This window comes from Perissodus microlepis, chromosome 3 (genome assembly GCF_051167445.1).
Source record: "Perissodus microlepis isolate ML-2025 ecotype Zambia chromosome 3, ASM5116744v1, whole genome shotgun sequence".
In the NCBI taxonomy this organism is placed as follows: domain Eukaryota; kingdom Metazoa; phylum Chordata; class Actinopteri; order Cichliformes; family Cichlidae; genus Perissodus; species Perissodus microlepis.
The window spans coordinates 7,042,697-7,054,026 of NC_140463.1; the positions used below are offsets into that span (position 1 = coordinate 7,042,697).

The 11,330-nt window shown below is 44.4% G+C and overlaps 1 protein-coding gene across 1 annotated transcript; it reads left to right on the forward strand.

Moving 5' to 3' along the window:
- Positions 1-8,064: 8,064 nt before the first annotated feature.
- LOC146389653 (nuclear factor 7, brain-like) lies at positions 8,065-10,998 on the forward strand. Its single transcript, XM_084922998.1, has one exon. The coding sequence runs from the start codon at positions 8,300-8,302 to the stop codon at positions 9,686-9,688; it is 1,389 nt and encodes a 462-aa protein (XP_084779124.1). The 5' UTR covers positions 8,065-8,299; the 3' UTR covers positions 9,689-10,998.
- The last annotated feature ends 332 nt before the right edge of the window (positions 10,999-11,330 follow it).

The window sequence follows — 11,330 nt, forward strand, 5'->3', positions numbered from 1 at the left end:
GAGCAAATGAATGATCTATTTAATCTATTAGTTAAACCACAGTTGGCAAAAGAATAGATGTTCTGTACTTGAATTAAGGTAAAAAAAAAAAAAAATACCACTGTTAAAAAATACTCTAGTAAAAGTTGTAGTACTGGTTCAACTTCTTTACTCAAGTAAAAGTACAAAAGTACAGCTCTGAAATGTTCTCGAAAAGTAGCTCTTTAGAGGACGTTTCTATTTTTGTGCAAAGCTAACTGAACCTTGTGCTTTATTGACATAATGATAAAATAAGGAACAGCTGTGGTCCACTCTTGAGCTCTGGCAACTTTCACTCATCCCTGTTCAAGGTGGCAAAGATCACAGGCTGTTAAGTATTGCAGACTGAATTCATTTCCCCTGGCAATCGCTTACTATGTATATCTGTTAGGGGGTAGTAAGTAGGATCCTCATGTATTATCTACAATTTGGTGTATAGTAGGGTGGACGCTGGATGACTATTTTCCCTCTTGTGTTACAGGCCTACACACTGCACTATCTTGTTGTAGCCTTGTTGTTGCTTTTCAATCATTTATGGACTGGCATTGTTCCTTGTTTTATGGTCTTTTTTTTACTCTTAATTGTTTGTTATATTTTAATCATGCTTTTAAAAGGGGTTGTATCTTAGAGTGTATGTTCTTGTTTCTTTTGTGTCTCATTTACTCAATAGTTTGGTGTTTTATGTCTTGATCTTATAGGTTTTGCTGATTTTCCTTTAGTGGAGGTACAGCTGCTTGTTGCGGTGGGCTACGCACTGTCACAGAGAGTAAAATGACTCATCCTACAGAAATTACTATCTCAGGTTTACTAGTACTAGGCTTACTAGTACTATCACACCAGTGAACATCCAGGGTTTGGACATTGAAACAGTGGAGTACAACAAATACCTGGATGTTCACCTCTATAACAAACTGGACTGGTCCACAAACACAAATGCATTCTGCAAAAAGGGTCTAAGCTGTCTCCACCTGCTACGGCGGCTGAGATCTTTCGGGGTGAACAGGACTCTCCGAAGGACGTTTTACGACACTGTGGTGGTGTCTGCTTTTTTCTATGCTATGGTCTGCTGGAGTGGTGGAATGGCAGAGAGGGACAGGGACAGGCTTAGGGCATCGGGGGGTTCAACCCGGGGTAGCGGTCATGGCCTATTAACCCTTTAAGACCTACCATAGAACCAAGTCCGCCAGAGCTTATAGTATATTTTTACATGCTGTGGAGCCATTTTTTGGAGCATTTCAGGTTGCTATACATCAATACAACCATTATAGCCCAAATTTTAATAATATGTCTGCATTAAGTGCATAGTAATTACAAAAATTGCAATAAACTACAAAAAATTTTAAATCGTTTTTGATTTTTTAACATATATTTCTAGTTAGAGAAATTTAAGAGGCTTATCCCTCAAAACTGTAAATACAAAAAAGTTGCACAAACTAGTTTCCCACCAAAGGAAATTTATTTTTAAGTGTCTTCATAGTTTTATTTTTGAGATACACCAATTTTCATATACTGCAGGAAAAACGAAAAAATATATTATAGTGCAAATTTGCAAAATAACAGCATATGCATCAAAATAAAACATTTCCAGCAGTGCAATATGAGTCCTCAGCATCCCAGAAACGACACAGAAAGTCATAAAGTCAAACATAACTTTTAAAAACACAAGTATAGGCTCATAAGGCCACGATGGTAAAAAACTACATTTCCGCAAAATGACATCACTTCCGGTTTCGGGCAGGTCATGCCGGACATGTGATAGTTCACGCTGATGGATGTAGGAAGTGTTACAAACAGCTGATCGGATTGGCAAAGCCTGTTTCTGGAATATTATGTTTTTGTTGCTGCAAGTGCTTTTTATACAGTTTTTGCAAAGCTATATGTGGAAGGAAACTGTGACCTAGGACAAGCTGATGGCATAAGATGTAAGTACAACTCCTCCGGTTTCATATGCAAAAAAAATTATTGCGCTAGCTTACGTGGTTGCAGTGCTACCGGGATTTAAAAATAGTTATGCAAAATGGAGCGTGTCCGCTCCGACCGGCTTTAAAGGGTTAAGGGCTCTGTTGGCTCTTGGGTGACGGTTTCCTTATGGCTGCTTACAGCGGGGCTAGGGGAGGGTCTGTGCTGACGGACATGGGTTACTGACCTGGTAGCCTGGCTGCCCCTGGGTGGGTCCGGGACGGGCGTGAGGTTCTTTGGCGCTCCGTCTCTGGGCTGGGGCCCTGGCTGGGCCTTGGGGGCTTGGGTCCTGGTTGGTGTGTTGCCGGGGTTGCGGGTGGGTGGGTGTATGGGGGCCCAGTCCTGGTGCAGGGTGCCGCCGGTGCATCGAGCCACCTGGGGGGCTATTCAACTGGTGGGGGAGGTTGTCACATCTTGCAGGAGCTCTCCTCTCATCAGGAACTCTCTCTGCAGGAGGGGGAGATACAGGAGAGGTGAAGGAAGATCTCAGCCTGGGCGTCTATTGTCTTGTGTAGTCTGGAAGATGAGTGGATGACGGGGTGGGTGCAGTTTTCTCTGAGGTGGGGTCGGGTGGGCTGTCCCGGGCTCTGTGGGGCCGGGCGGCGCTGCTGCACTGGGCCCTGGTCCGGATGGGCCTGGGCCCCCTTTCCCTGGCGGGTTGCAGAGTATGGGGGTGCCTACTGGGGTCAGCGGGGAGCTGGCCCCAGGGAGGGGTCACTTGCCCCTCCCTTCCTTCCCTCCCCATCTCCGGCTGCTCCCTCTTCCCGCTCCACCACAATCACCCACACATGCAGGGCCTTGGGGTAAAGGTGTGTCACCAGGGTGCAGGGGAGGCATCCCCCCTCTGTCCCCTTCTGGCTGCCTGTGCCTCAATTTTATCTCACAACTTAGACATTCACATTACTCACACTCTCATTACACATACATATAGGATCTTGGGGGTGGGCACGCTACACGGAATCCAAAAGACCATCAGGGTGTACAACTCACCCCTGGCGTCGTTGCCCACCTCTCAATTTTAAATACACGTAGAGATTGAGGGCTAGCAGGAGGGGCTATGAGCTTTCCTGCTGCTCTCTGGCAGGTAGCTCCATGTCCTCCTGGGTTTTAAAGGCACCTTAAAACACACATGCATCAACACTACATATGAGCGGGTGGAGGGAGGTTTGGAGTCTTCACACACCCTCGTTCTCTGCGGCCTGCTGGAGCGGGGGGGCCAGGAGGAGGAGTTGGCCGTCCTACTGGGGTCTGGAATGTGGGGCCTCCCTGCTGCTGCGGAGTCGGGGTGGTCTGCTTCTCCCCACCCCAGGGAAAAGGGTAACACCACCTGGGTCTGGGTGCAGTTTCCCCCTCCAGGGGCAAGGGTACCTAGACCTGGGGTATAGAGTACACTTGGGGAGTGTGACTGTGTGTACAGTGTCTATTCTCTTTGGCTCTCAGCGAAGGCGGTCGCACTTTTCTCCTCTCCCTTATCTTCCCTGCTTAGCTCCTCATGTCCTTGTCTTGTCTCGTGTTTTTTTTATTACTTTCCCTGGAACACCCTCTCACAGTCTGTGTCTAAAACCTAAAAGAGAATTATGGATTTGATCAACTGGTCTCTGAATGCTATTGACACCCTTTAACGAGAAGTCTGGGCTCGGGAGAACCCGAGTGCCCTGGAGGGACTTTCCCTGCCGGATACACGATGGACGGGTGGCAGAGGATCGTGTGCCTGGCGGGACTGTCGATCGAGGACGCTGAAGATATCTACCTATTCGGAACCATGATAACAGGGTTCTTGCTGATCGGAGCTGGCTTGGCCCTGACTTATCGGAGAATTAAGAGAGCGGAACCGGCTGTTCAAATCCCCACAAGGCTGCCCGCTGGGATTGGAACGACAGGTGCGACTTCTCAGAAAGGGCTCACTGAAGAGCTTGGACGCGCTTACGACTGCAGTGAATGCTCAGAATAACACCTTTGAGCGTATGTATGTTGGATTACATCAGGAAAGAATCAACTCAGAACAACATCTCTGGGCGGAAGCTGGATTACATCTTGGATCAGTTGGCTGCGGTCGTGAGGTCTCAGAATCTGCTATGTGAGCAAAAAAGAGTGACAAGACCACAGAATCGACGGCTAATAACATCACGGAGAAACTCGCAGCTGTTAACGGGAGATTGAGAGACCAGTGTCAGAGTGTTAAAAACAGCTTGAAATTCTCATGAGTTGTTTGCAAAAGAAAAATTACCATCATAATGCGGCTACCCCTTCGGCGCCAGCTGTGGGCTCAAGGCCGGAGCTGAACAAAAACTCCCTGATAACGACTGTGTTGAGTCTGTTCCCCCCATTCCATGCAAGGCCACCTGAGTTGGCTGGTAGACTGTTTACTTAGCCTGGCAGGGCGAAGGACACTGTCTCAGCTGAACTGTGGACGCGCACACACATACACTTACACTGATATGCACACACTCATCCCCCTCCCTTTCCAAACGCCTTCGATGCTTGTTTCCTGCGGGGGAACACGGCGGGTCTGCGTGCCGCGCTGGAGTGGTAGCGCTGTGCAGGGCGGCTGCTGTGTTCGCTTCGGATTACTCCTCACCCCCCACCCAATCCTGTGGCTTATCATGTCTTTCACAATGTTGTGCTGTGGACATTTATGTGCTTTTTGTGCAGAGGAGTTTTTTGTTTCCTGTTCTCATGCTGTCCTACCATGGAAGCACAGCATGAGTAGAGGTCTCTTTTTTCCTCTTGTACTTTCCCACTTCAGTGTTTTTCTGTAACGCTACCGATCTCCGACTTGTATCCCCATGTAATGTCTGTGTTGTGTGTGTAAGGTCGGGGGGGGGTCCCATTTCACTGCAGGGCAACCTGCATGTGGCGAATAAAGCCTTGATTGATTGATTGATTGATTGATTGATATTTATGTCTGTCTCCACGTTGGGTGAGTGTGGAGTAAGTGCATATGAGAGCATGAGGGTGGGAATGGATGTTTGTATCTGTGTGTGCCTGTTTGTCTGTGTCCATATGTCAGGTCGGGTATCAGACGCCACCTCTCTGGCGACATCTCAGGCCCTCTAAGGTATGGAGGCCTATCTCCCCCCCACCACTTCCCCTGCCAGTGGCAGACGCCCTCAGACATCGGTGCGTTGGTGGGTCTTTGTGTCCGGGGATGGGCGTCCAGGTACACACCGGCTCACTCCTTGGTGGCTGCTTATCGGGGCCTGGAGCCTGGGGCTTGCTCGGGCCCCTTTGGGGGTGGGGTGCCCTCGGCCTCTCAGCCTGGGGTTTGGTCACTCTGGCGCAGCTGGTTGCTGGTGGAGCTCCCGGGCACGTCACTGCAACCCCCCCTGGCTTCTGCTCCGCGGCTGCTGAGTGACCCCTTATCTGGGACTCTCCTCAGCTCTTTCTGGGACAGTGGCGCAGCTGCCCTTCTGCTGGTCTTCCTTGGTCTCTTGTGTTCTGGGGGCCTCTGGATGTCTGGAGTCTTGATCTCCTCCATACCTGCTTCATGCCCTGGAGGACGGGGCTGTGGCTCCCCACACCCTCTAGCAGATCATTACATGAAGGAACCTTTTAAAAACAAGCGCATCCATGCTCACAGGTGTACACACGGGTGCTCACACACACAAACTACACCCTTTTTGGCTCCTACCTCAAAGCACACTGTGCGCTGTCGATCTTACGTTCTGCACAATAATGTTTAATATTTAGTATTTACTGTTATATTCCCATATATCATCGTGATGTTGTTTACTCTATTGCTCTTGTTTTCTTCTGCTTGTTTTCTTTTTTCATTCTCAACAGGTGAAATTAAAAAAGTATCTACTGTTATCTACTGTTAGCTAGTTTATTGTGATGGTGTTGTTTTTATTATGTTGCTCTTTGTTGTTTGTTTTCTCTTCTGGTTTTATATCTCCATACAGGTGATCCAGGTGTTTTGTTTGTCTTTCTTTTTTTCTTCCCCCCTTTCTCACCATCTCTTCTCCCCTCTATTTTTCTTTCTCTCCCTCTCTTTCTTTCATCCTTTCTCCCTGTCCTATCCCCCAGTCATGTCTGTCCCGTCTTTAAAAAACGAAAATAAAATAAATACATAATTATAATAAAGTTCAATCAAATGGACCAATATGGCAAGGCCATGATGATCCACTTGGTAAAGTAAATCCACTTGGCATCTTTCTTGGCCTTCAGACAACAATTCTGATGGGTAAAGATCCAAACAGGACAGGCAAAAAAAAAAAAAAAAAAAAAAGGAACGGCAGAGAGGGATGGGGATACTTGACAAACTGATCAGGAGGGCCAGCTCTATCCTGGACTGTCCACTGCAGTCCACCAAGCAGGTTGGGGAGGAGAGGATGTTGTCTAAGTTAACATGCATCATGGACAACAGCTCCCACCTCCTGCATGAGACTGTACGAGCACTGAGCAGTTGGTTCAGCAGTAGACTTTTACATACACCGTGTAGGAAGGTGCACTGCCGCAGTTCTTTCATTCTTACCAGCAGCTGTCAGACTCTATAATGCAGCTTAACATTTTTACTTTTTTTTGGTTATCTTACTCATCAGCTTGTTTGTTCACTGTACATTTTATACATATTTCTGTAAAATTTTTCCATGCATATTCCTGTACATTGTTACCTGTATATACGATCTTGCCTATGTATATAGGACCAACATGTCTTCCTTCTGTATTCTATATTCCCCTTGCTGTAAGAGCTGTGTAACACCCAAATTTCTCATTCGTGGGATAATAAAGGTTTATTCTTTTCTCTATGAAGGTGGAATTTAGTGAATGAATCTCAGCATCATCAGTTAAAATTCATATGAATCTCTGCTACACTTGATCTAAGTTAACTGTGACCATGAAACCACAGCCACTGTGCACCAGGCACACACTTTACTTTAAACCCATCACAGTACAGCAAACTAACCTGTTTATCCTGCACTAACCTGTAGAGGATTTTCATGCAGCCTTTAAATAACAGTTATTCTGCCTCAGTTTGTTTAACTGGACCTGGATTTCAAAAAATGTTTTTTGAAATTAGGTTTTTATTGAAAGTTTAATTTTTATTTTGTGACATTCATGTTCGATTTGAAGTGTTTATTGATGTATTAAAAATTCATTTAAAAAATAGATTTAAAAATAATGTTTTCATTTAAAATTAAATTATTAAAAAATAAGTTACTTTAGTAATGTTTGAATACATTAAAATCATTTAAAAAATATTACATACATGAATTTACAAATGCATTATTTATTGTACAAGTCATTATTTAAGCACAGAATTCTTTATTTTGATGTGTGTGGCTCGGTAGATTGGCCAGACGGAAGGCACTTCTCAGTAAAGAGAACATGACGGCCCACCTGGAGTCATAATGTACCTGAAGGACTCTCAGACCATGAGAAAAAGTTTTTTGGCCTCCTCAAACAAAGATTGAACTCTTTGAGCTGAATGTCAAAAGTAATGTCTGCAGAAAACTAGGCAATACCATGCAGAATAGCCAGGGTCAAGAGAAATATGAATGCACAAATGTACCACCCTTGATCATAACCTGATCCAGAGTCCTTTGGACCTTGGACTGAGGTGAAGTTTCATTTTCCAACAGGACGACAAACTCACATATACAATCAAGATAATAAAGGAATGACTTTAGGACCACTCTGTGAATGTTCTTCAGTGGCCCAACCAGAGCCAACCAGGCTTTAACCCAAATGGGCATCTCTGGAAGGAGCTGTGGACTGACAGTCTGATCCAACCTGATGAGGCTTGAGAGGTTCTGCAAATATGAATGGTAGAAATGGTGGAAAAATACGTGTGTCAAAAAATCTGTAGAGTATATAGTTCAACACAGTTGTTGCTACAAAGTGAAAGTTGAGTTGACTGAAACAGCTGTTTTTAAAAGTTTGTGAAAGTTTAATGCTAAAATAAAAAAAAAACTGTTTTAAAGCTGAAGGCAGGCTGATGTCTGAATTTTACAGTAGCCTAAAATACACATTATGAATGAAGCAACATTAGTCAAAGGAAAGAAGCTCTACCTCTCACGTCATTCAAATGTGACAAACCAGGAAACAGGATGTTCTTCTTCCCCCGTAAAGAGAGACGCGCAGACGATCAGACTGAGCTCAGACCAAACTAGCAGCTTCCTCTGAGTGAGTCCAGCTACAGGAGAGAAAAGTGGAAAACTCCAACACTGCTACTTCAAGCTGCTGACGCTCCACACACTGAATGTGAGTTTGAGCAAAAACACGACTCAAAGGAAGTTTCAGTGAAGGTGGTAGAGGAGGGAGGGGAGCCAGGACTGACTGTACTTCCTGTCTGCTGTTTTCAGCTTCACTCACAGACTCAATGGCTTCCAGATCAGAGGAGGATCTCTGCTGTCCGGTCTGTCAGGAGGTCTTCAGAGATCCTGTTCTTCTGTCATGTAGCCACAGCTTCTGTAAAGACTGTCTGAAGAGATGGTGGAGAGAGAGAATAATACACGAGTGTCCAGTTTGTAAGGAAATATCAGTTTATGATCCACCTTTAAACCTGGCTTTAAAGAACCTGTGTGAGTCGTTCTTACAGGAGAGAGATCAGAGAGCTTCAGAGGCTCTCTGCAGTCTGCACTCTGAGAAACTCAAACTCTTCTGTCTGGACCATCAGCAGCCAGTGTGTGTCGTCTGCAGAGACTCAGAAAAACACACCAAACACAGATTCAGACCCATCGATGAAGCTGCACAACAACACAAGAAGGAACTTCAGGAAACTCTGGAGTACTTACAGAAGAAGTTAAAGGTTTGTGAAGAAGTTCAAGTGAAGTTTGATCAAACAGCAGAACACATTAAGGTCCAGGCCCGACACACAGAGAGGCAGATTAAGGAGCAGTTTAAGAAGCTTCACCAGTTTCTAGCAGAGGAAGAGGAGGCCAGGCTGGCTGCACTGAGGGAGGAAGAGGAGCAGAAGAGTGGGATGATGAAGGAGAAGATGGAGGCTCTGAGCAGAGAGATAGCAGCTCTTTCAGACACAGTCAGAGCCACAGAGGAGGAGCTGAGAGCTGAAGACGTCTCATTCCTGCACAACTACAAGGCTGCAGTGGAAAGAGTCCAGCGCTGCCCCCTGCTGGATGATCCACAGCTGCCCTCAGGAGCTCTGATAGACCAGGCCAAACACCTGGGCAACCTGACCTTCAACATCTGGAACAACATGAAGTACATGGTCTCCTACACTCCTCTCATCCTGGACCCAAACACTGCTCATCCACACCTCATCCTGTCTGAAGATCTGACCAGTGTGAGATATGGAGGAGGAGAGAGGCAGCAGCTTCCTGATAATCCAGAGAGGTTTGAGAGTTATGGCTCTGTCCTGGGCTCTGAGGGCTTTAACTCAGGGACTCACAGCTGGGATGTTGAGGTTGGAGACAGTAAAGGATGGGGACTGGGTGTGTCAGCAGAGTCTGTGCAAAGGAAGCAGCACATATGGGCTGGATTATGGGAAATGGGGTTTGGTTCAGGTAAATATTCAGCATGGTCACCATCATCGTTTACTGATCTCTCAGTACAGAAGAAGCTCCAGAGGATCAGAGTGAATCTGGACTGGAACAGAGGAAAGCTGTCGTTCTCTGATCCTGATACTAACACACACATACACACCTTCACACACACTTTCACTCACAGGATGTTTCCATTCATTGAAACTGATGGTAAAGTGAAGGTGTTGCCGTTGAAGGTGTCAGTGTCAGTGGAGCAGATGAGTTGAGGATGATGATATTTCTAATGTTGTTTCCTGTCAGTGAGTTGAAGCTGTTAAACTGCAGCTGTCCTCCTGCTGCCTCGTTGTTCCAAAGCTCTTTGTTTCTCTTTTAGTTCTCACTGTTTCTTTCTGTTTCTGCTGTCCACCTTTTCACATACCATGGTAAAAAAAAAAGTGAAAGTAAGTGAAAGAACTTTAAACATAAACTGAAAGGAAGCTGAACTGAAATTAAGAAAAAAATAATCAGTGCCATAGTTATTCAATGACAGTGATTAAGTATACATGAAAGTACAGAAACTTGACTTTTCAACTCTCACATTACCTTAAATGTCATGCATCCATGGAAGTTTCACTTCCTGTTTTTTCCATATCATTTCCAGCTCTGCCATCTTATTTTAGAACTCTTCTATCTTTGCATGATGTACAGTTTAAAATAATCAGTTTGTCTTGTATGGGGCCCTGGTGCCAAGGAATGCCAAGGAAAGGTGGGCAGGAGAAGTGATAACGAACAATGAAAAGAGAAATGTGGTGCACTAAGACTCAACACCACATTGCACTAGTCTCTTCAAAGTGTGATGCCAGATGTTTGACATGTTAAAACTAAAATGTTGAGAAGATGTGCATCTTACTTCACCACTTTTTCTCACCCTATTGTTTCATGTGTGTCATTTAAATAAGAACAGCATGCGAAAATTATCTCATCATCACATTTCTTTCCATTGTGTTTTATTAGGTGCTTTATAAATAAAGTTGGATTGGATATTGAATCTGTAATGACCAACATGAATACCACTGTAAAAACGCAGCTATTGATCAACCCATGTTAGTGTCATTCAAGTATCTAGGGTGGAACAGTTTGTAGTAATGCAGCTCTCCTCTAGATAAATCTGGCACTCCACCTGAGTTTTAATCCTCAGAACCCCGTGCGCAGTAAACTGATAGTAATTTCTATCAGTGTAAGTGTTGTACCTTACATCATACGAATATCCTCCTTCAGGCTCCTTTGAATTGCCTCACAGTTTACAGAGAGGAACACGTGTGAACATGTTTACACCCTCTTTTGCTCCTTCCTCAGTTCTGCTGTTAATCTGCTGTTGAGCTGTTAGTTACTTGAAATGTGCAATTGTATCACTTGTAATCACTTGTATTTTTATTTTTATTCCTATTTATTCTATTTATCCCCTTCGTATATTTTATTTATATATGTCTCTGTATCTATATACGTGTGTGTGTGTGTATATATATATAATATTCTGTAACTCTGTAACTTCTGTCGGTGCTGTGCTTTTGGAAACCGAATTTCCCAGAGGAACCCACCCGAGGGATTAATAAAGTTTTATCTTATCTTATCTTAGTTTGCTTCTCTTGCCAGAATTTTGATTCTTTGTGAATAAATTATTGTTGACTGTAGAAGATCACCCTGGGATTGAAGCTTCAGAAGCAGTCATTTGCCCCACTCAATCAATAGCCTATAAAATTAATTACTTTTTATTTTCTCATATTTTCCTGAAAAATAGTGATACGATCACTCATTTTGTCCTCACTTTTGTACCTGAAGTAAATAATAATAACTCATGATAATACTGAAGGCTGCTATACAACAACAAACATTATATTCATTTCTGTGTAAATAAACCATGATTTAATC